Source organism: Amblyomma americanum, chromosome 2 (genome assembly GCF_052857255.1).
Source record: "Amblyomma americanum isolate KBUSLIRL-KWMA chromosome 2, ASM5285725v1, whole genome shotgun sequence".
Lineage (NCBI taxonomy): Eukaryota > Metazoa > Arthropoda > Arachnida > Ixodida > Ixodidae > Amblyomma > Amblyomma americanum.
The window spans coordinates 36,424,269-36,445,792 of NC_135498.1; the positions used below are offsets into that span (position 1 = coordinate 36,424,269).

The window sequence follows — 21,524 nt, forward strand, 5'->3', positions numbered from 1 at the left end:
AGACACAAGAATAGCTTTGTTTATCTCTAGTAGGCATGCATTGTGGTTCTGAGCTTGGTCCACTGGAGTCTGATAAGCGTTAATTGTGTCGTGCTCTCTTTGCGTCTTTTTAAGATAGAAATATGCAGACGTCCTGCGATGGAGCAATCTAAGTTGTGGAACGTCTAGCGGATGACAATCACTCGGTCTGTCCACCGTTCTTTCTTCTTCAACCTGCCGTAAAAAAAAAAAAAAGCGAAGGAAGTTCTTTAACATATATAGCTAAAGCAAGCATAAAACGAAAAATGTTTTCACCTGCGTTTAACACGCTATATCCAGTTTGTTTAAAGAAATAGAAAATATAGATTGAATGATGATTAGAGAACTTGTAATGCAGAAAATCAGCGCTAGCTGGCATGCGATAGGGCTTACGCACAGAAAGTTGCAGCACGTGCGGGGTCCCTGCCCCGCCTCCTGCCCTCTTCTACCCGGTCACACTTGATTAAACACATGCTTTTTGACTACTACTGCTCATTACCAGGAATTGGCGACAGAGTCCAGCCAATCCCGCTGAAGCCTATCGACCTATCACGCTGTTCTGCAGCCACTCAGTCATTCTTTTCTTTCTTACGTCAAGGATGACGTCAACGCGCCATTCTTGTATGTTCAAAACCATGCGCCACATAGCGACAACCAAGGAAGCTAGAAATGCTTGTCTCAGGTTACTGCTAATGAAGACGACGACGACATACACAATGCCCGCGAGCCTTTGCATAAACAGCAGCGCTGTAAGAAGCTTCCGAAAGGTTGTCAGGAACTGTCAGGTAATTCTCGGCTTGATTGCTTTGAGCGTTGATTCGATTTTATTAGCTTAATCGCGGCACTTAAAATGAAACGTTAATTAGGGAAAGAAAAATGATAAAAAATCACGCTTTTTTTGCGGTGCTGACGAACGACGGAAGGTGCCGAAGGCGGCTGCTTAAAAATGGGAGTATTTTCATTCAATAACAAGTGAAAATTTCACCAGCCTGAAACACAAGAAGCGCTTAAACTAAAAAATAGTAAAACCTGCGGTTATAACGCTGCTGTGCTCAAATAAATGCTGTATTTAAGGCGCTTAATTTCGAACGGTAAGTAGGACGATGAAAAATTAGCCTTCTGATACACAGTCTTTTCGTCACTTGTTTCTTCAGTGGCATAGCCACTCTTTTTGTTGTTTTCAAGCGATAATGCCTCTTTTTATTATAGACCACTACAAAGGTAATGAAAAAAATGCAGCTATTTCTATACGACTGCTAGTTTAAGAACTATAACATATAATTTTGTTCCTTGTTGCATTATGTGCAATAAAATATTTCTGCGTGCGGGAGTCGTTCCGAAACATCACTTAAACGGTCTCATTCTCACAACTTTCCTTTAATTTTATTTATTCCAGTTCTGGGCATTCGTACCGCTTCCGCCTAGCGCATAGTCAGCAGTAAAGGTATGCGTATTTATAGCTTCAAATTCAAAGGTTCACCGCACTTACCCCATGCTTCGGCTGCCCTTCGTCCAAATATCGCTGAACGTTTTTTCGATTTTATTTCTGTAAACAAAACACATTTATATTGTTCTGTTAACTGTTCGGGACAAACGAGTAAACAACTTTTCATTTTATTCGCTTTTTGTCACAAATTTACTCAATCGTGACTCTGCGAACCGCACAAATTTTTTCCCGCGAATAATGGGAAGAATATACTCATCAGCAGCGCGATTCAAAAGAAATACAATATCTGGCGTGCCCTTCAGTATCACCAAAATTTATCGGTGCTTACAGCCTATAGGATCTTAGTGAGCTCTTACTAGAAGGGAAATTGTAATTAGAGCTCAAAAGATAATTATTCTAAAGTTGTTCCACTAAGTACCGCTGTAAGAGAGAGACCTCTCCACTCACGGTTGTCTTCCCTTTCTCGAGGACAACATTTATTACTCTCTCTCTCTCTCCCTCTCTCTGCACTTGATCGTTCCCAGCCTGCATTATTGCTTGCTTTCAGCTTGCTTTCTCCTCCCGGGGCACACCTCTTCTCCTTTCTATGATTAGATCCACCCTCGCCTTTCGAGGTTGCATCGGATATTGTACAACGGACATCCATCAGAAAACTGTTAAGGGTAAATGCATATGATTCAATACTTATGGCGTACTCCAATCGGCGATGAGGAGCAAGTTTTCTTGCTCCGCGAAACTCAAGAGCGTGTTCCAATGGGCGATTTGGGTTCCACTCCTGAGTTCTGATTGCACCGCGATGGTGCAGTCTCCGGATTCCGCGGACATCTTTCACCTTTGCGGAGTCAAAGAGCTGCTCCAGATTGCCGATTGGAATACACCTTTCAGTCGACGACGTCCGAGAGGAGCCGCAAACAGCGGGAATCGGGACTCACTTGTGCACCCCGACTTTGCCGTACAAGTCCAAGAGGAATGCGAGTGCCGACGCGCCCAGCCAGATGCCCAGGTAGGCGCCAGCGTACGCCAGCAGCTCGACCGACTGCACAGCGAAGACGGAAGGAAACGCAACGTCACCCGCCACCTCGACGCTCAAGAGCAGAAAAGTCCGTTTTCTTTATTGCGCCAAAAGCTTTGAAGCTCGAAGAGAAAGAAATGCGCTTGACTGACGATGTCTCCTGGCTATTTCGAGCTTACATTATCGATACCGAGTAGACTCGCTGCAAAGATTTTTTTACTCTTTTTTGTTCTTGTACCCTTGTCACAACCGTTTCTTTTTTTCTCCAGGGGTAGCACTACGGTCTTTTGTGATGTCTTAGTCTCATTGTGATGCGCACTTTTGTATGTCCGTTCTATACGATTAGTGGGCCATCCATACACGGGTGGATTTTATGTTATACCTGGATGTGTGGGGGGTTCCTACAAATCAGCTTTGTCCGGCCGTTATTTGCGCGTTTTCCTTGTTGTAATCGGTTTTTCTTAAATTTACTATTTGCCGTTGGCTCCTTTTCTTTCATACTGAATTGTTTTTGTTTTTTTTGCTGGCGATGACCTCTGGTTCGATGCGGGTTTCCTCTCACATTTATTTTAGACTTATATGTATTTCTTCAGATTTTTACAATAGCGGGCGAAGCGTGAATTGCGGTAGTCTCCCTATTCGCGCCATGCATTTCTCAAGCTTCCATCACTGAGAAAAATCTGGGCAAATAGGGTTTTTCACACACAAAAAAAATTCTCGTTTGAAGAGGGTGGGAGGCTGTCGCTTCTTCCTGTCTTTCTCCCGCCTAAATATTTTCAGTACTGAACAACTCAGAGGGGCCTGGAGCGCTATTTGGGAACATTTCTAGAAAGTTCTAATAAATATTAAAATAAATAGTTTATTAACGAATATTACCCACTGATTTATTCAACGTCCCCCGTGTGAAGCGTATATTCCCACTTCGTCTCGTGTGCACAAGCAGCGTATCAGTACCATGCCCAAATAAAGTATTTACGACCAAGGTAAACGACATTCCTTAGTGATAACCGCGCCGAAAACTACGGCAGTAACATCCTGCACAATAAGAGGAGGACATATATATTGTTTCTTACAAGTTTATAAAGGGTGTATTTTTACGCACTAAGACAAAAAATATGAATACGAGGAACTGTTCGCTAAACAAGCGACAACATTTACCAAACGTACAAACTGCTTGGCGAATTCTCCCTTTGATTGTCCTTGACACAAACTGGCGCTTGAAAAGTGTTGCACCGCTTGAGCGATGATACACTGCCGCGGATGTTTTAAAGAAATTACTAAACTAGAGAAAAAGTGAAACAAGCTGCATGAGTTCGAAGGCTGCCCAGCCAAGTACGAGTCAGTAGCGTTATTTTTATTTCGTCAGGCATTGCTTCATTCCATCGGGTTTCCTTTGGATTATACGCGCACATGCGCCCTTAAGGAGGGGACTTTTATAAATTATAATATACTCAACCGTTAGCGTCGGCTGGTAGAGCACCAGCTCCTCGATGTCCGACCGGTAGCGCAGCTTCAGCGTGAACTTTTCTCTGTGACACCGCAGGCCCAAACAGCAGAGGTGGGGGCAAGGAAGACAGCGAACGAAAGTAGTCAAGCTTGTTATAACGGCGCGGCTTTATCGAAGCGTAGCTGCACACGCACGCCCACGCACGTACGCACACACGCACATGCACGCACGCACGCACGCAAACGCACACACAGCTTTTGTTCCAGAGGGTAGCCCAAGAATGCGTACATTAAGGATCGGCTTTGGCATTCCCCTGGCTTTTTAACGCGTCACGTAGGAAAAGTGAGTCAAGTTAATATTTGTTACAATACAATACTTGTTAACTACTACGTTAATATTTGTTATTTCTGTGTTGCTCACTGCTGTATCGACTGTTTTGGGAAACTGTAACCTTGTCAGGCTTTACCGCCTTTTGTCGCATTTCCCTCTTTCATCTCTGAAGGAAAATAAACCTGAACCTCAAGTCTGTCGTGGTTGAGTCGGTCGGGCTCACCTTGCTGCTATAGCGAGTGGCACCGAGCTTGGTTCAGGTCACATCACTTTGAAACCACTGTAATAATTAACTAAAGCCACTTGAATAGCGTAACAAAGTGCATGTATAAGTGGACAAGCAGAGCTGGGTAGACCTGGCACCTCAGTGGACGGGTTTATACAAACGAGGCTTCTTCAGTTACGAAAAAAATTAGGGAAAAAGATAGCAGAGTGGCATTACCGAACGAACCCGACTGAAAAGCAGCTGACTTAGAACGTATCTCGCACACTGAACTATATCAGGCAACCTGCCCACAACGGCCCTTTCTGTATTGTTCCTTTCTCGTCGCCTCAGGCCATAAAAGGGGGATGATTACGTAAATGGAAACGGCTTGTTGATGCGCTTGCTTTCATCACCAGCTCGTGCCGAGTCACCTGCTCTAGAAAACGAGTACCTCGAGAGTTTATAAAACGAGTGCTACACGCACAAAAAGAAATCTTTAACGAAAAAAAAGAAAATTGAAAGAAAGCAGAAGCAAGGAAACTGTTTACTTGAAGCCTGGCCAACCTACTTTGCTTCCAGCGGGGGACCCTGGAAAAAAAAAAAGTGTAAGCGGAAATTACTTATCACGGAGCTGAAAAGCAGAAAATCAGTCATTTTTATCACCGCACTTGGCTAACTGCTAATATGCCGCACAAAATTCACGCATGTTCTGATACGTTCGCTGTCGATGTATCGGATCTTCAGTCGGTGACGTACGCATGCGCACTAACCAGCGGCCAAGCTATGGGGAGCACGCCGCTCTCTGATGCACGATAATGCACTCACCCTCTTACGCACCGAGTGCGCTATAAAAAGACTCACTGAATAAAACCGTTCGTTCACTGTTCACTGTTCCCTGGCCGCGTCGACGTTTCACTTCGGCCAGTCATGAAACGATACAGTCGATTAGTGTAGTATATGGTTTTGACATTACTAGCAGGTGAGTCATATTTGACGCCTGTCAAGTGCACCTAATATATGTTAAGAAATTTGTTTCATTTCTTGTTTCTGTCACCTGGCCGCTACTTTGTTTAATATATAGTTATCTGCTTGTTAGAAGGTTCTGTCCTATTTGGCCATTACGACATGTAGCTAAAGCGGGATAGAACGAATAGTAGAACAGAACCCGCTTACACAAAAAGCAAAACTGTAGTTAGAGGCTTAGTAAAAGGTTCAGGTGCACTTATTCTTCCACGATACACCAAGGTACGGATATAATGACATATATGATTAGACCGGCTTCAAACATTTTACACATCTTCGCCACCTTTTCTTCTTTATCCGTTTGTACCGTTGTGGCAAAACCAAACACGACATTTCTCTTGGCACACTTTGCACTTTACCATTTTTTTGGGGGTGGGGGAGTGGGAGGGGGGGGGGGGGCGAACCTTTGTATGGTATTCAGTTTATAGCACTAGAAATACGAACCTGTTCATCTGATATCCCCGATATGCGGACGTCGTAATGAATCTCCCTGAAAATGAGGAAAGAAATTTCAAGGCAGCAAGGCAGCCGGTATTATTTTCTCTGTGAAAAAGGTTTTTAATGAAAACAAAGTAGGTCGAACGACGGCATCTCGCCAACTACAAGCAGCACTTAACGCAAACGCTTTAGCTCCGCAGTAAAAGTATTACGGCGAGGAAGCCCATCGACAGTGACGTTAGTTCTTTAAAGCCAACCCCCACCGTGATTACCAGCGACAAAGCCGAACACCACGCTAGTAACCCAAACTGCGGAAAGAACTCGCAGCAACGACAGCTCCTTCCGATGTGAAGAATTTACCTGCAACGGCTCTAAATTTTTGCTAGCGTAATTTCTTATTTCAAATAAGGCGTTATACGATATATACATGAATCACCCCGTGATGACCGCCCTACGACCACTGAATAATTTATAATTGACTTTCTCCTTGACGCTGCTTCGGTTCCATCAATTGAATGACAGCTGCGACGTGTAGTTGACCTTGAGGTTACGTGACGGACATAAAGAAAATGTCAAAATTATGCTGACACGTCGTTTGTTGACATTCTAGCTCTTCGCTTAAGTATTGCAGGTGACTAAAACTATGTATCAGAGATTGCACTGCAGTTTTTTTCTTGCCTCACGTGACCTAAAGGCCAACTACACATCACAGCCATCGTTCGGTTGATGAAGCCAAAGCCGAAGCGGTAACAAAATGAAATTATAGTATAAATTATTTAGCCATCGAAAGGGAATACCACGCGGTGATCCATGCATTCTAATGTCTATACATCATTTGAAAGAAAAAAAACACGCAACTGAAATAATGTGTCTAGCAATTTAATTTGCTCCTTCATGTCTTTCATTTCTACAGCGAAAAAGGCTTCCGTAAGGATGTCGAAGCACCTTACCGTTTGTACATTTGTCCTCATTGTTGGTCAAAGGAACCCCGTGTCCTGACAGATGAAGTTTCTGGGGTTACCAAGCAGGAGCGACGAGACAGAGTTAAAGGAAGCTGACACAATGCAGGAGAGATGTGTCCCCTTTCCTTATGGCTGTCGCTTTTGCGCTGTTTCTACTGCAATGCTCAGTAAGGCCCAAATGGCACAACTCGATATTTCGAATCGGGAGAGATTAAGTCGTGCATTTGATTCCAGGACAAGAGGCACTTTATACGAACTTCAGTGGCGCCAACACTGTTTCAAAATTAGGAATAGCGCTCGCAGCAAGATGCTAAACGCTACAGCAGCGTGAAGTAGGTGAAAATTAAAACTGAAAGTTGTGCACTCACTCGCAAGGCAGACCGCAAATGCGCTCGCATTTAGCGTAGGTGTCATTAGCGGCGAGAGTGGCTTTGCAATTTTCTGCAAAGAAGGAACGGAAGCAGTTGAGTGATTGTAATATACTAGCACACAAGTAAGGTATATACTCATATTACGCCACGTAGTTTTAACCTACGTATAGGAGAGGGGGAAGGAAGAATATATAACACGATTTGGCTTATGGGTCATGTTGGGAACAGTGCTAACACAGGACGGAGCGAGAACACAACACAGGCGCTCACAACATGATCGTAAACCAACAAGCCCAACTCTCCACTCTTCTGGGCTTATGGGTGTTTAACGTCCCAAAGCGACTCAGGCTATCAGGGACGCCGTAGTGAAGGGCTCCGGAATTTCGACCTTTTAGGTTCTTTAACGTGCACTGACATCGCATAATACACCGGCCTCGAGAATTTCGCCTCCATCGAAATTTAACCGTCGCGACCAGGATCGAACCCACGTCTTTCGGCTCAGCAGCCGAGCACCACAACCACTGAGCCACCTCGGTGGCCCGAAATTATAACACGATCTGGAAACAGCGCCGAATAAAACATTCCGCTCAGATGAAAGTGAAAAAAATGAAAATTAGTTTTTGGAGAAAGGAAATGGCGCAGTATCTGTCTCACATATCGGCGGACACCTGAACCGCGCCGTAAGGGAGAGAGATGAAGGAGGGAGTAAAAGAAGAAAAGAATAAAGAGGTGCCATAGTGCAGGGCTCCGGAATAATTTCGACCGCCTGGGGATCTTAAACGTGCACTGACATCGCACAGCACACAGGCGCCTTAGCGTTTCGCCGCCATCGAAACGCAGCCAACGCGATCGGGTTCGAACCGGGCAACTCCGAGTTAGTTGCCAAGCCGCGAGCGCCCTAACCGCTGAGGGTGCTCGGCTACTGATCTAAAGTTCCCGGATTCGAACCCGACCGCGGCGGCTGCAGAATTGGCGAAGTCTGCATGCCACAGAATTTGCTTTTGATCAGTATAGTCATCAACCCCACAGACGCTCTAAATGTCCGGACGGGTGACGGAAAAAGCCTACATCCTCCTCCCACTCCTCGTCATCATCATCATCATCATACTCATTTGATTGGATCTTCGGTTATTGCGTAACAGCTCAAATAAACTGTTAAAAACCAAATCCTGCAGCACTTTTATTTGCTTTGCCCTTCGAAAAATGAGGCCGAGATCACTTGCTTGTTACAAAAGGTACGGTCGCATGTGCGTCGCATAATTTGGATCGTGAATTTGGCGTGTATACATTCGGTTAGAGTTTTGAAGTGAAAATCTTCACTACACTAGGTAAAGCAGTCTTCGGGTAGGCAGCACAACGACCTTTCAGCCCAACCAAGGATAGCCGTGTATGACAATATGTGGTAAGTAATGGTGTCAAACCCTTCTCCCCTGACCTTTACCCATGGCATTTAGTTGACCTTTGACATTGGGTGACCTTCGGGTTGACCTTCGACCTTAAGAACATCCGATGAGGTGATGTGAAGCCTTGTGATGATATCCGAGGGGGGTATCGTAAGACCATGTGCTACCACATCACAGCCACGTGGTCATGTAGGTATGTGTAGAACGGCTGTCGCGAGCAGGTAGCGGAGCTGCCATGGACGAGCCTCAGACGCTTAGCAAGCGTGCTTGCTTTTCGCTGAATTCCAGGGTTAGCCAAGTTAAGCCACTGCACATTTTTTGACTCCTAGTAAGTCACCTCACCATAGCATGGGATTCCTTCAAGAAACCGCGGGAAAGTGACGTTGTTGATTTATTCCCGTTGAAACAAGATCGCTGACATCAGCTGTAACCGTAATTATTCTTTCAAGGTACAATGAAACAACTTAAATACTGCCAGGCCAAACTAAAGTGAAGAAGGATTGAGGGCGGAGCACCTGTGTGCTTAGCAAGAGGACTCGTCTTTGTCTGAGGATAACAAATCCATGAAAGCTCTTTGTAGTTGACGAGGCTAAAAATAAAGCCAAGGTGGCAAACTGGTGCAGACGGTTGGACGTGGGTTTTTGGAGCTTGGCGATTCTCACCTGATTCGTTGAGGTCGCACGTTGGGGAGGGGTAGCTAGCCGTGAACTCGTAAGCAGACTGGACGCAGCCGCAATGAATCACCTCCAGCTCCATGCTGCACTTATGGACGCACAGCTGGCAGCAGGAGACAGTGAAGAAGGAACCAATAGGAGACAGTGAAGGAATGGATGTTTATGCTTTCTGAAGGCTCGTACTTGCTTTTAAAAATAAAATTTTTTTTCCTTATTTGCGCGGCGCGTGGAGTGTTTGATGAAATATATACCTTACATATACATATACCTTAGAAGCCTCAAAAGCGACGTTGTATAAATGGAGTCAAATACAAAAGTTTGTACAAAGCATGTTAGAAATCAAAAGCACTAGAACAGCAAAACACACCAAAAACTGGGAAGCCTAAATTAAAAATATCAAAATTTACAAGAAGTGACATGAAGTACAAGACAACTATATGTCTTGGAACAAAAAAAGGGGAAATGCACAAAGTGTCATACAAATGCAAAAAAATGGCTGCGGTTTCGCTTTGGTCACGCTGAAGGCTCGAAATTCTAGCGTAATGTAGCTATCGCTACAAAAACATTTCAGGTATACCTGAGGACAACTGTACATAAACTGAAACAACGAGGCAATAGTCTCAAGTGGCTGAAAACAAACTTACGTATATGAATCATGAGTAAGAAATGACGTGCTAATCGTTATCAACGAAGTATTTGAGTAGATGTTCGTGAAAGATGTCGCGATTGCGCTGCAGGGCGATGCAGTCCGGAAGATCGTCCCACAGGCGGATTGCACGCAGGAGTGACGGGAAGTTAAAAACATGTGGGGGCACTACCATAAATGGGTGTAGCTGTAGTTGTTATTCAGTCTACGTGATGTGTACGAGGGAGGTCGTCGATGTTCTGATGGTAAATCAGTGGCATGGACGCATTTATGAAAGAGAGAGAGAAATTAATTGCCCAGTGCTTGCTTGCCGTTCATGTTTTTCTGCTGGGTGTGCGTATATACACGTTGGGGAGTGATTTTCGGCACCATTTGCCCGACCGCACTTACGTCGTAGTTCAGCCGGCCTTTAAACTCCTTGAAGGAGCCCAGCAGCTCGTAGTCGGTGCACTTGCTCTTGTAAGGAGCAGGCAGCCGGACGGTGCGAAGCTGCGCCAGAAAGTATCTCTTCAGAACCACCGCTTGCTGACTATGGGCGACGGAAAAGAACAGTATACAAGCAAGAGGAAGCATTCCCGTGAACCAATAAACACTCCCAGCTTTAGGGTTCGTTTTGCCCCTTCCTGGACGTTCTGGTGCACACCCCTGACAGGACGTTCTAGGTATGTGCAGAATGATAAGATGCGATAAATACTTGTGAATATCTACGGAGAGCTATTTTGAATGAGTGGCAGTTCTGTCACTGTTTCGTCAAAAAAAACGCTACATATCCGTGTCATGGTTTATGGTGGTTTAACGTTCCAAAGCGACTCATGCTATGAGGGACGCCGTAGTGAAGGGCTCCGGAAATTTCGACCACATGGGGTTCTTTACCATGCACTGACATCGCACAGTACACGGACCTCTAGAATTTCGCCCCCATCGAAATTCGACCGCCGCGGCTGGGATCGAACCCGCGTCTTTCGGTCAGCAGCCGAGCGCCACAACCACTGAGCCACCGCGGCAGCTATATCCGTGTTATGATCGACTCCTTTGAAAGAGGCTAAGCAGGCCTAATTTCAGGTTCGTGGAGTCTGTATATTTTGGCCCATGCGCAAAACTCTAGGTACTTATACAGTAACTCTAATGAGGGTTGCCGTAGTAGAGTCTAGGCTCCGGATTAATTTCGACCACCCGGGGTTCTATTAATTGCAGTGACATACCACAGGAATTTTTGCGTTTCGCTTCTGTGTATGGAAATGGCGGCCGACACTGCTTATATTTTATCTTACGGCCTTGAACTCGAACGCCAGGCCCATCGAGTCACCGCTCACTGGTTTTCCATATAGGACGGTACTCGCCTGCTGGACGGTGACTTGAATTGTTTTTCCAGGAAGCAGCTGCACAGCGGACAGTTGGTCGGGAGGGGTGAGTCCGGTTTGATGCACGAACAGCGGATACACCCAGCGAGGGAGCAGCAGCATCGTGTCACGCTTGGAAAACTTGTAGTGCAGCTCCAGTTCTGCATTGCCGATTAGTGATCCTGTATCTACTACACTTGTACAGCATAAAATGCGGCACTACATCATTCGCGTTCTGTGGTAATAAGTTCACTTTACATCTTATTTAGCGCAAACGACAGATCACTAAAAGAGTACTAAAGACAGGCACTAGCAGATTTTGCGGCGAGGAAGGAAGGTTAAGCTTCTCGATAAACAGCAACATAAACGTACTCGAGATAAGCTTCTCCTGGAAAGGGAGACATCTAGGCAGCTTAACAATCGCCGTTCGGTTTGAATAGAGCTAGAAATTGTGCTGTTGACACTGCAGGACGATGACAGCAATGTAGTTGATTTTTACGAACCTCTAAATGATAGTGACAAACAGATTGTGAAGCGTGGCCACATATTTTGCTTAACTAGCAATTATTTCAACGAGTATGAACTTTTTCGAGATGTTACGGAATTTGCACGACTAATGCGTATTGAGGAGTACTCCACCGAAAAATACGAAAAACTTGATTTCTGATTTACCTACAGCCTATAACTCGTGGTCAACACGTGTTCACCAAACGGAAAAGAACTTGATTCCGCCAATCTCAGAGCACCCCCCCCCCCCCCCCCGAAGTGGACACCGGACGCGGAACAGAGTCCCGAACTAGACTTGTATATTAAATCGGTCTCCAGAGAAATTATACAAAAAAAAACAAAGCATGATCAAAAGTGAAGAAACATTTCCTCGATAGAACAGGCTGTCTTAAACCAGTTAGATTCTAGAACCGATATAGTCATTAAAAAAGCCGACAAAGGTGGTAGCATTTTATCCTGCCAGCCACAAAAATATACAAGAAAGAGGCAATCAAGCAACTCAACAACCGTTGCCATTGTATGAAATTAGATGCCAATCCCACCTTATTGTATTGTCAAATAATTTTGAGCAAGCTGGCAGACCTATTATCAACTAATAACACAGACTACAACTTCGTCTTACTACAAATCCGTCAGACAAACAATTTTCCTAAATTTCATAAGATTGCCGTAAAGGACATGTTCATAGCAGATATCTCAGGCAGGCCTATCGCTTCGAACAATAATACGCCTACAGAGAACTTGTCAATCTTTCTGAACCACTGCCTGCAGACTCTAAAAGGTATCCTAAAAGGTAGACTAAAGAAAAATAGCGGAGATAAATTTCTCGCGAATTACCGCATCAATGTTATGTAAATGGAGACGCGTTTTCCAAGCCAGCAGACGCTGCAAAGCTGAAAACTTAGACACGAAAAGTTAAAGGGAAGTTGAAATGGTGTTTCGAGAATTCGAGGTGATTCAAAATTTAAAATGTATTAAGCTTCTAGGTAAAGCATGCCAAGTAGTTTGGCGCTGGAATTTAAAATGCTGAAGTAATCGCCGATTAAAAACGCCGCGATCTTTAGGCTTCTCTTCACAGTGTCAGTGAAGGGCGGGGAAAGTTGTGATAGCATCATTGTTGTCGAAATTTTGGACGACCGCTGTGTTCGTCCACATGCTGCCGTGGGACGACCGATGCCACCAAACAATGCTTCGCTGACTCGCTTTTCAGTGGTGTTGGTTTTTTTCTTTGAAGCCACCATTTCTTAGCAGGAAACTTAGCGACGCCGTACGTGATATCATTGAGGCCTTTGCCCGTCGCTGCGCAGTTCAGGGAAGCCTGAAATGCAACGTGGCCTAATCCGGCGATTACGTCACTATTATAAACGCTAGTAAAAAAAAGGACTTACAAAGTTTTACCTGCAGGTTTCACACATTAGATCCCTTTAATCTCGTCGACTTGTAAAACATGGGCGGTTGTTTGTCTTGTCTTCAACTTTTATTCTTCCTGTAGTCTTAAATTCGACTTAAATTCATTATCTGAGTGTCGCTACACGGTGGAAGAATTGGCAGCAGTATTACACAAGGCTATAGCCGCGCCTGTCACAACAACACCCGTTCAACTCACCAAATCTGGGGCTCTCATTATGTATTAAGAAGTTCCCTCTTGGAAGCAACCGTATTAGTGAATATTTGGCTATTGTGAAAGTATTCCGTTCGTCAGTAAAAGTCACCTGTTGTCGCGGGGAAAGGGCGCCAACTGCTCTGGCCGTCCACTCACCCCAGTCCCACTGATTGGGGCACTTCTTGAAGGGGTGCTCCTCTCGGGGGATTGCGTTCACGTCCATCGTGTAGCACTGCTGCGACGGGATGCGGTAGTAGGCGCTTTCAATCCTAGGTTTTTCGAGGAACGATAGAGAGAGAGAGAGAGAAGAAGGAAAGGCAGACATGTTAACTGTGCATAATGGCCGAATGGCTACCCTACAGATGAAAAGAAGAATTAAAAGAGGTGAAAGAGAAGATAGAGTGGCTGAGTCCGGAAGCCTTTTGAATGGCACGTGACTATAATTTTCGGCCCGTCGGCGTAAATAAAGACATATAAAAAATAAACAAAAGATCCCCCGTTTGTCCCGTAGGGCGGCCGCTCAAGTCTGTGGGTTTTAGATACCAGAGGAACAAGACGCACCAAAACAGCCATAGGGCAGTATAATGAAAGCCTATTGCTACCAGGTGAACGCGATGCGCACTTTTCGGGCAATTTTCTTCTCACTGTGCGAAAGTAAAATCGTACGGCACAGCAGAGGGACGCTGTCCTCAAATAAATGTGTACCTGTGCAGTGGGTTGCACGAAATCTAGTTTATTCACATAAATGCTGTATTGTTTTGTTGAAGTTTGTTGCGTTGCCAGAATTCTAGTTGCCCCTTTTCATATGTAGAGTGGCTGTTAGTAAAAAAAAAGGTTTTTAATATGTAATGCAGAAAACGGACGAACATATTCCTGAAATGATTCCACAATTGGTGCCTGTGCATCCGCTCACGTTCAATAAACGAGAGCGGTCTTTGGCGATAAGGTAGAATTAGCATTACTATCTAGATTCATTTTAAGGCGATTGCTCGATCCAGCCCGTGGCGTTACTGGTATGCAAATAGTGAAAAATGAAAACAAAAATCATTGAACGAGCACTTATTACTAATTGCCTTCGTAATACAGCCAACGTCTCTCTACCTGGCCTAATAGGAACCGGAAAATTCAATACCACGTCTGTACTACTAAGTATTCGCATTTTGAAACGATGGCTACGGAATCCGGGCATACCTGAGCTTAAATTTGCTAGGAACGCCTTCAGACGACTATCTTTGTGGTTTATGGGGGTTTAACGTCCCAAAGCGACTCAGGCTGTGAGAGACACCGTAGTGAAAGGCTCCGGAAATTTCGACCACCTGGGGTTCTTTTACGTGCACTGACACCGCACAGTACACGGGCCTCTAGAATTTCGCCTCCATCGAAATTCGACCGCCGCGGCCGGGATCGAATCCGCGTCTTTCGGGCCAGCAGCCGAGCGCCGTAACCACTCAGCGACCGCGGCGGCTTGAGACGACTATCTTTATTCGCGCTCGAGAGTGAGCTCTACGCAACCTAAATAGCGAAATAGGAAAAATTCAGTTGGAAATTTGATTATAAATTCAACTGAAACATTCATTTGAGCCCGAAATGTTTCAGCCTGGTGGGTCCTTTCATATTCATACGAGCAGAACCGTTCTATGCCGCTCTTTGTCGCGGTTTCTGGATGTCGTCGCCATCACCTATGCTGTCTCGCCCGAACAGGGCAGCATTCTGGCAGCTGTGAATACCGTATTGCATTTCCTTAAAAGGGGCGAAGGTGTAGAAATTTTGGTTGCACAGGGTATTGCATTAGCATCGTAGGAGGTGGTATCCTAGATGGCTTGCAGGTGCAATGCGGTAGACAGCGCCGACACGGCAATATGTCGACTCCATTGTTTGGAGCACCAGATTTGAGGCGCACATGCAGCTTTGTTCTTGAATTGTATCGACAGTAACAATAAATTTCGAGATCCGTGTTGCTGTCATTGTTAACAGCCACGAAAAAAAAAATTCAAGCCTACAGAAAATGAATAAAACTGTTGTTTAGATTTTGTAAAATCTAAACAGGCAAATCTATGAACCATTTAACTTGCGGACCCGTACAGTCTTTCTCCAAAGTACACAGCCCAAGGGGTATGGTTCTGAGCACAGCAACACGGCTCCTCTTGCGTACTGAAGGATCCTAATCTCACGAAGGTGGATAACAAAGTTCTCAAAGCTCCCAAGCTTAGGCCAGTTAAACATGCTAAAGAGGCCCGCTACAAGGCTTGGGAGCAAACCCCGTGGGCTGTATGTTCTTGGCAAAGATTGCGCATAGTACGCTAGCGTGGAGAAACCTCTACCTCAACTTCAGAGCTTTTTAGAGCCAAAAATAGCTTTGTTAGTCGCAATACACGGTCTGGTGTCGTCTCCCACCATGGACTGCACTTACGTCACAGTGTAAGTTATGTCGGATCCACTTAGATGTCGGATCCATTTATTGCCACCCCCTCCGTGGAAGCTTATTTCAAGCTTAATGCAAGCTTAGTGCAATCTAAGTGTCGTGCTCCGTCATGCCATCCCTCACATTATGTGCAGGTTCTCTGATGCAGTTTAATGAAGTACGAGAAGTTCGATAGACAGAACAGACTGAACTCACCTGTCAGTGCAGTTGAAGACTGCACACTCCGGGCTTCCAGCCGTCATGAAGCAAGTGAAAAGCTCGTCGGTCCGAAAGGCAGTCGCCACGCGTAGCTCGGGCATCACCTGGGCTATGTAGACACCGGGCACGAGAATCTGCGCCAAGTTTAGGCAGTCAGCAGCGCTTATAGGGCGTGGCTTAAGTATTAAACAGCATCCAACGAAGAGATACTCAGCAATGCAATTTGAAGTGCACAACAGGACCAACCTCCAAGTAACCATCTAATGCGCCACCTGCCACCATTCTAACCCCAGCAGATCTCCCAGTCTCGTTTTCCCAACTTATCCCCGGTAGATTTATTCTCTCTTAAGATCCTCTCTTTTCATTTACGAGACCAAAGGTTATCCCTTCTCCGCAGCACGTGTACTGCCCAAACCCAATGCCTTCCTCGCATTTGTTTCAGCGAGGATATAATTAATTTGCGCTTGTTGTCCACATCAAGCCACTCTCTTTCTCTAAGCGTTAACCAGGGCTCCTGTCTTGTGGTGAATAAATCTCTGCATCATAACAATACTATATTACACTATATTATGCTATACTGTACTACACTGTATTGCGATACATCGTTCTACCCGATATGGTATTGTGCAATGCTACACTTTGTCTAACAATTTGTTGGCAGAAATGTGGAAGCAACATGTGACACCAGAAAGCTTACCAGAGATGGTTTGAACCTAATGGTCAAGCCAAAATGATGGTCAGACAGAACGGTTTCATACAGCATTGATAGCGAATAGTTGGCACGAGTTGGCATGAAGAGCGCCTATATAGATTCAAAAAGCGCGTCCCATTTTCGCGTCTTATTCTTGTACTCGGTTTAAGGTTGTAGATTCACATACCATGTCGTGCTTCTGACACTTGTTATGTCTGTACTGGCAGAGCTTCTCAATGCTTAGCCTGCAGGAGAAGGAGTGAGAGAAGAGAGAATTCTTTTTCACTTTCTGCTGGGCGGTCGTCAGAGACGCGAAGACAAAGAAAAAATGCGCTGTGACCAATGTTTTCAATCATTTTGCCAGCTGTCTTATCAACAGTGCATATTCGCATTTCTTTTTACAACATTTATAAAGGCGAAAAAAATAGGCTTTTGATGAAAACTTGGTACGAGCATTTGTTGCAAAGCCTTTGCTTTTGTGCTGGCCATTTTGTTAAAACAGTCAGTCTTTTTGCGAAGCCAGCGAAGAACACGGTGCTCTGCGTGAAGAATCAGCTCGGTACTGAAATCCCTGATACGAATGTTACAGATTTAAAACGAAACACGGATGTAAGAGAGATCAACTAAGAATTGAATGCCATTCTCGACCATCGCGAGAGGCAGCGAACGTCCAGAAAACGTGAAAGAAGTTCGCTGGAACGGCTTAAAACGTGCGATGGCATATGTGAGGCCAGACCTTCAGGCAAGCAAGTCTCCGAATTTATAAAACGGTCTATAGACATTCCATAGACTATCCATAAACTTCTTATAAACTAAACTATATTGCTTTCCTATTCATATTTCCTTTTTCCTGTTCATAGCCTACAGAGTGTCACAAGTCACAAGACACAAGTCTTTTAAAAGTGTATGGCCATAAATCTATAGATCGTCTATAGACTGTCTATAGATTTTATTGGTGAAAGTGAGTGGGCAGTCTATAGACTCTGTAAAGAAAGAGACCATCATGGCGCACTCACCAGCCATCGACGCACACAGTGACTGCGGGAAAAACAATGTGGTTGCCCCTCTGTCTTTCGTCCATTGTGACACTGAAGTTATACTCTAGGTAAACGGCCAACACGGTGTAGAACTGGTACAGGAAGGACAATAGGCACGCGATGCGTACAAACACGTGCAGCCGATTCATACTTGGAACACGGGCTGCTTGCACTGTGCTCCCCTCAGCTAGCCCTGTGACGACGGAGTGCTGCTCTGCTTTCAAGTCTGCTGTCTTTTCAAATGAGATGTTATTGATTCAGTTACGTCTCATGGCCATTTCGCTTTATCTTGGCTTATACCATCGTTCTTGAGCTCATCGAACAATGTTTTCTTTTGTGCGTGTGTGTATGGTAACTGAACGACTCGCCAGTTTTACTTCCCTAAGGACAGGGGACAACGTTTCGGCAGACTATTCTTCACTTCAATAAGAAACTGCAGGTTCTACCATTAGACCTCTTGGGCTACATACATTTTGCAACAACGGCCATTTTTTTGCGTCTACGTACGCTGACGTGTGAGTAAAGGCAGGACTCAAGTAAACCCAGCGAGCGGGTCTCTTTCTCATGATGATGAATGGATTGTATTTTAAGCACACCATTAAAGTGTCCTCCCCAGTGTTCTTCCCAAGTGCTACAGCGTGCGTCATCGTGGCAGGAAAGAAGGCATAAAAAATAAAAGCGAGTACATGCGCACACTACAGCGTTTGTGCTCATCTGTCAAGCTGGCGAAAAACAAATGGTCCTGAAAGTATAATGACGGGAACGGAACTCCTTCAGTACCTATCGCAACATGCTTTGTAGCTACAGCTGAAGACGAAGTATGTTCCGGAGACACTGAAAACTGAGAAAGGAAAACTGAGAAAAGGAAAACTCATATGTCGGTCCAAGGCTCCCAACCACACGACGATCATCGCCTACCTGGTGCTGTCACTCTATTATGGCTTCTTCTAACCATGAATCATGAGGCTGTGAGGCCGAAATGCAAATCACTCTCTTTTGCGCGAATTTGCAGGGATAAAGTGGCCGCAACTGGCGCAGGACCGGATTATTTCGATAGATATGGGAGGGGCCTTTCTTCCTGCAGTGGCCATAGTAAGGCTGACGATGATGATGCTGATGATGACCATTTGTCCATGCTTCGTTGCTAAATCCTACCTCTGTCTCATGCACGACGTCTTTCTGAAGTTTGCATAAATGTGTGCAGAGTATACCTGTACTCACCTGCCCAGTCTCTGCGACGTTCTACTGATGAGCTCGACTTCGAGGTTTCGATTCGGTAGCGCCGCCCACGTTCCGATAAAAGTGAAAGTAATGCCCGTGTTCTGAGATAACGCGCCAAATATCCCGATCGGCTTTCGGACGCAAGATTTTTAAATCTTGTAAAAAATCTGATCATTCCACTTTTAGTTTACGGCCTACGAGAGAAATTTGCGCTAAAATACAACGCCAACGTGGCGTCCACTTTTCCTGTGGCCTGTGGTCGGCCCTACGCCAGACTGAATGGAAGGTGCTGTAGTCATCAATAAAGAAGAGAGCTTACTGAACGCATTATAATTTCTGCAACAACTGCAAGGTGGATGTTCGCTTTATATTCGAATTTTAACACCTGCTTTGGTATCGCTATTAACTTCGCCGCAATTTCGGAAGGATCTTTGAAAATTTTTGAGCATTTCATGCTTTTTAAGCATTTCAAGGAGGGTTCATTCTGAATAGAAGAAAGCAAGATTACCAAACGCTAATTAAGCTGAGAATTGAACCATAAACAACGTGTCCAAAAGCATATTACACTGTACCGCATAGCCTTCGTTTTTTATATATAGTCTTCATCTCCATAGTAGTCAGCCGGTTTCCGGGCAAGTTAGTGATGAAGTATTGAACTTGAAACCCTGCTCCACCAAGGCGAACAGCAGAGCTTACAATGACCGACCGTCAAGTGTATGGCTGTGCTGGAGCTAGTCACCGCTGATGGCGCTGCAGTTGCTGGCTGTCCTTGAAATGACTGGTAATCGCTTTCTCTCTGATCCCCCACAAGGGCCTTGTGGCTCACTTGGATAGCACTGAGAGCTCTTCGTTATATTAATTGTCAAACTCCGCTTCTAAACCCGGCTTTTCCCACTGGTCACTTTGAACAACAGATGGTCGCGCCGCCTTTGAGCTGGACTGCCACCTGTTGGTGGCACCCTGTAACTTTTATTTCTCAGCTATGTTCGTGTTATGAGCAGTGCTGAGCAGTTCGTCCGGATGCCGCAGGTGGCGTAAGTCTACTAGCAATCATCATCAACATCATTATCCGCGAGTGCTGTCTAATTAGACGGACGGATTTCAATACATAGGCCCTACAGATGGCTTCGCAAAGGGTTGTATCAAAGAGCTCGGGATTAGGATGGAAGGCTGGGCCAGTTAGTAACAGTTCATTGTGGATGGTACAATGCGGAACGAGACAGCGCTTGTCTACGTGCATCCAAAACGAACTCTGGATAACACTCAGCCAATGGACGCAGAAGTTGAAGTGTGTGACATCCTATGTCGCCCTTTACCGCAAAGAAACTTTCATATGCACTCATCTCTGTGAACGGCGAAGAGAAGGCGCATGGGTCCATCAGAGGACGCAGAAGAAGACGACGAAGGATTTTAGACACTTAAAGTTCCCATGGAATATCCGGTGGTGTAAATCAAGGCTTTGTGAGGTGTCAATGACGCTTCTGCGATGCAGAATCCCTCACTTAAATTTGTACTTATGCAGATGTGGGTTCGCTGCGACAAACCTTTGTGTATCATGTGGGCAAGTTGAAACAATAAATCATTTTCTCCTCTCTTTCCGGCGGTTCGCAGTTCAAAGAAAGCAGTATTTGGAGGTCCTTCTCTTGAGGTTAGGACTCCCTCTGTCTCTTCCAGTTATTATTTCGTTCGGTGCAAGCGCAAAGGGATTCCCGTTAAGCAGTGTCTGCGGCTACCTTCATGATTACATAACTGCAACTGATCGATTACCTTGTTGGCTGTATACAACATTTTATCGCATGTCCAAAAATGCTTGATTCTATTCCTGGTAATTCCTATTTCTTTAATTCATTTGACTTTTCCAATTTTTGTATTGATTTAGTCTTCTCACGCCTATTTTTCCCCGCGCAAATACCTCATTGGGATTATCTACTGAACCTTGGCCAATACCCCTGCGTTGGTATGTGCCATGCTTACTAAGAAGAAGAAGAAGAAGAAGAAGAAGAAGAAGAAGAAGAAGAAGAAGAAGAAGAAGAAGAAGAAGCGCATTCTCGCACGCGTTACGCAACGAGTTGCTGACACGCAGGCTGATCCCGTCTTCTATTACGACTTTATTTTCCCGTCCCATGCGAAGCATATGCCCGCACATACCCTAAATGCTCTTCTTTCTGAACATCTACAGAATTTTCCACATCATACTGTTCTCTCCACTGATGCCTCTGGCAGCTGTGAGAAGGCGGCGATTGGCATATATTCGCAGGATCTAGCTTGGAGCTACTCCGTTCGTATCCCTGATTATACTCCTATATTCTTCGCAGAGTTTTTGGCCATTGGTTTGGCTCTTCTCAAAATTCCCAGACATGTCGCACGGGTTCTTATTCTTACAGACTGCCTTTCAGTTATTGTCTCTCTCCAAAATTCGGAAAAATCTTTCTTGACTCGTTCACTTAGGTTTTTTGTTCCGAGCACAGTGCGCGAGATCCGTTTGGTCTGGGTACCTGGGCATTCAGGCGTCTATTTTAACGAGGTGGC

At 45.1% G+C, this 21,524-nt stretch overlaps 1 protein-coding gene across 1 annotated transcript; it reads right to left on the reverse strand.

The window, feature by feature from the left end:
* Positions 1–2,393: 2,393 nt before the first annotated feature.
* Positions 2,394–17,923, reverse strand: LOC144119624 (uncharacterized). The gene is made up of 12 exons (XM_077652197.1): positions 17,754–17,923; positions 16,925–16,982; positions 16,044–16,180; positions 13,583–13,695; positions 11,317–11,477; positions 10,367–10,465; positions 9,319–9,433; positions 7,251–7,323; positions 5,927–5,972; positions 5,028–5,047; positions 3,934–4,006; positions 2,394–2,501 (listed from the first exon to the last, which is right to left on the reverse strand). Exons 1-12 carry the CDS (start codon positions 17,921–17,923, stop codon positions 2,394–2,396), a joined length of 1,173 nt encoding a protein of 390 aa, XP_077508323.1.
* Positions 17,924–21,524: the final 3,601 nt, after the last annotated feature.

Excerpts from the sequence above, each read along its gene's own strand:
- LOC144119624 (XM_077652197.1), bottom strand. The coding sequence starts at position 17,923 with ATGAATCGGCTGCACGTGTTTGTACGCATCGCGTGCCTATTGTCCTTC. Across the intron at positions 10,466-11,316 it reads TTCAAGTCACCGTCCAGCAG|CTTCGCACCGTCCGGCTGCC; the intron begins GCGAGTACCGTC and ends TTTCTGGCGCAG. Across the intron at positions 4,007-5,027 it reads GGTCCCCCGCTGGAAGCAAA|AGAAAAGTTCACGCTGAAGC; the intron begins GTAGGTTGGCCA and ends GCGGTGTCACAG.